This window comes from Cicer arietinum, chromosome 7 (genome assembly GCF_000331145.2).
Source record: "Cicer arietinum cultivar CDC Frontier isolate Library 1 chromosome 7, Cicar.CDCFrontier_v2.0, whole genome shotgun sequence".
Lineage (NCBI taxonomy): Eukaryota > Viridiplantae > Streptophyta > Magnoliopsida > Fabales > Fabaceae > Cicer > Cicer arietinum.
In genome coordinates this window covers 40,522,975-40,526,244 of record NC_021166.2, presented here as the reverse complement: position 1 = coordinate 40,526,244, position 3,270 = coordinate 40,522,975, and the positions used below count along the sequence as shown (strand labels likewise).

The window sequence follows — 3,270 nt, the reverse complement described above, 5'->3', positions numbered from 1 at the left end:
GGTTCTGCAATTATTCTTCCATCAATCTGGTTTGACATTTTTTTGAGGATTTTTCCAAATAATTTCATACTTCAAAAATGATTGTTCTTGTCTTGATGTATATATGTCCAGATTTTGACGATGAACTCAATTTTGATTGTTTGAAAAGTGACCATGTGATCTTTGCATTAATATACATGTTTATTCTTGATTTCCTATCTTTGAATAAATCACTCAAAAACAAAAGTTAATTGATAATATGATCAAAATCATAATTGGTGATTTAATTAACTGTTTGATTTGTTTTCACAATACTAACTAAGGACTCTGCCTCAACAATAGATTGATTATCGTTCATAATATCCCTCAAGATCAAATGGATGTTGATCAACCAATCATTGTGATTTCACAAATTGTTGATAATCTAGTAGATCAAATTGGTCATCATATGCCTAAAAATGATGAATAATTAATTGAACAATATGATCCATAAGAAAATGTTAGTCCAACATTGAGAAGATATACTAGACCAAGAAAGTCAGTTATCTCTAATGATTACATTGTGTATCTACAAGAATCTGACTATAATGTTGGAGCTGATAATGATTTTGAAACCTTTACACAAGTCATGAGTTTCAAAGAGTCAAAATTATAGTATGATGCCATGATTGATGAGATGAATTCCATGAAAAACAACTATATTTGGGATCATGTTGAGTTGCTTAATGGGACAAAAGCTAGAAAATATACATCATTTGGAGCAAGGCATTATAATTTTTCCGTGTTTGATCTATAATATATTTGAATTTGGCCTTTTAGGGCCATGCAATTCTGATTGAAATATTAGTTTTAAAAATTATATAGTAACGTTGCAAATTTTGAAACAATAAAATTGGAGAGAAAAAGATTTAATATAAAAAAGTTTTACAATGTCATTTAATCAATTCCGTGAAATCATAAAATTTTACTCCTCTTGAATGGTATAACACGACAAAATAAATTAAATCATGTTTATTGGTTATCTGTATAAATACCTTAAAAAAAATAATTAAATTAAAGAAGATAACATATGGAGAAGGTTGGTAGTGCAAATACCTTAAAAAATGATTAAAATAAAGAAGATAACATATAGAAAAAGGTTTAAGGGTCAATGTACAATAAACCCCAATTACATTACAATTTTAGAATAAATCTTGGAGATAAATACAGGACTACTGTCCCTGTAGTATACTACTTTTACGTTGCTTGTACGAAGTACCATGGGAGCTGTCTCTACATGCGTTTTTTTATACTTTTCAAACTCAACAACATAAGTCAGGAAAAAAAAAAAAACGGTTCGACTCACTGGAAACCACCTGTTAGCATGAAAATAGGTTCGGTTGTCACAAATTCAAAGCTTAACTCGAGACGAAGACATCACCGGTTTCCAGTTCACCCACAATCCAATTATCTAATTTTAATTTAACAATCATAATACCTAAACTTCACCCACAATCCAATTATCTAATTTTAATTTAACAATCATAATACCTAAACTTCAGAGACCATATATTATTTTTACTATTGTTCTCGTCTAAGCTTCAAAAGTGTATTCTAAAATCGTGGAAAAAATCCAGCAACAACAAACCCTTTCACAAACCACTCATTGTTTCTTCTAATTCATCATCATCATCTATGGTTCCTCTTCTTATTGCATCCCTCAAAGATTTCGTCACACACGGCCACTTATCAAATGCATTCAAAACCTTCTTCCATATTCAGCAACACTCTAATCCTTCTTCTTCTTTCAATCTTCTCTTTTACCCCATTAGACTTCTTCTACTCTCTTGCACCAATCTCAACTCTCTCCCACAGGGTAAACAACTTCATGCCTATATTATCTCATTAGGTATTCATCAAAATCATGTATTGATTTCAAAGCTTATTCATTTATATGCTAATTTCAATCTCATTGCTGATGCTCAAACTGTTGTTGAGGATTCCGATAGTTTCGACCCTTTGCATTGGAATATGGTTATCTCTTTGTACGTTAAAAATAGTCTCTTTCATGAAGCTCTTTCTGTTTATAAGATAATGTTGAGTAGGCATGTTGAACCAGATGATTTTACTTATCCATGTATTCTCAAGGCTTGTGGGGAATTGTTAGATGAAACTAATGGTGTTAAGGTTCATAAGTTTATTGAAGCTAGTTCTCTTAACTCGAGTTTGTATGTACACAATGCTTTGGTGTTTATGTATGGTAGGTTTGGGAAGCTAAATGTTGCTCGCCATTTGTTTGATAATATGTCTGTTAGAGACGATGTTTCTTGGAACACTATAATTAGTTGTTATGCCTCTAGGGGTATGTGGGAGGAAGCGTTTCGGCTATTTGGGAGGATGCAAGAGGAGGGTGTTGAAATGAATATAATTATATGGAATACCATTGCTGGAGGGTGCTTGCATTCTGCCAATTTCAAGGGGGCACTTAAGATGCTTTCTCAGATGAGAATGTTGGTTCGTTTGGACTCTGTTGCAATGGTTGTTGGATTAAATGCGTGTTCCCACATTGGAGCCCTTAAAATGGGAAAGGAGATTCATGGTCATGCTGTAAGGACTTGCTTTGATGTGTTTGACAACGTGAAAAATGCGTTGATTACAATGTATTCTAGGTGTCGAGACCTCAGTCATGCATATGCGTTGTTTCAGAAAATAGACGAGAAAGGTTTGATCACATGGAATGCCATGCTCTCTGGATATGCTCACATGGATCGAGCTGAGGAAGTCTCCTTCCTTTTCAGAGAAATGCTACATGAGAACGTTGAGCCTAATTTTGTGACTATTGCGAGTGTTCTTCCTCTTTGCGCTCGAATAGCAAATCTACAACATGGTAAAGAGTTTCATTGCTACATGATGAAGCGTCAAGAACGGTTTGGTGACTATTTATTATTGTGGAACACCCTGATAGATATGTATTCAAGGTCTGGCAAAGTTTTAGAGGCCAGGAAAGTGTTTGATTCATTAAGTAGGAGAGATGAAGTCACCTATACTTCCATGATTATGGGATATGGTATGAGGGGAGATGGAGAAACTGCTCTAAAACTATTTGAAGAGATGTGCAGGTTTGATATTAAACCGGATCGTGTAACGATGGTTGCAGTTCTAACAGCATGTAGTCATTCTGGCCTTGTAGCACATGGGCAATTGTTTTTTAGAAAGATGGTAGAAGTTTATGGAATGAATCCCCAGATTGAGCATTATTCCTGCATGGTTGATCTCTTTGGAAGGGCTGGTCTTCTTGAAAAAGCAAAGGAG

At 34.1% G+C, this 3,270-nt stretch overlaps 1 protein-coding gene across 3 annotated transcripts in view; it reads left to right on the top strand.

Moving 5' to 3' along the window:
- Positions 1 to 1,221: 1,221 nt before the first annotated feature.
- LOC101508032 (pentatricopeptide repeat-containing protein At1g71490-like) overlaps positions 1,222 to 3,270 on the top strand; it is a 4,303-nt gene continuing 2,254 nt past the window's right edge. For all 3 annotated transcript variants that reach the window (XM_004516188.4, XM_073370676.1, XM_073370675.1), the window contains exon 1: positions 1,222 to 3,270. This exon is cut by the window's right edge. In XM_004516188.4, the coding sequence (XP_004516245.1) occupies positions 1,654 to 3,270 (1,617 nt within the window). In that variant the 5' untranslated portion in view covers positions 1,222 to 1,653.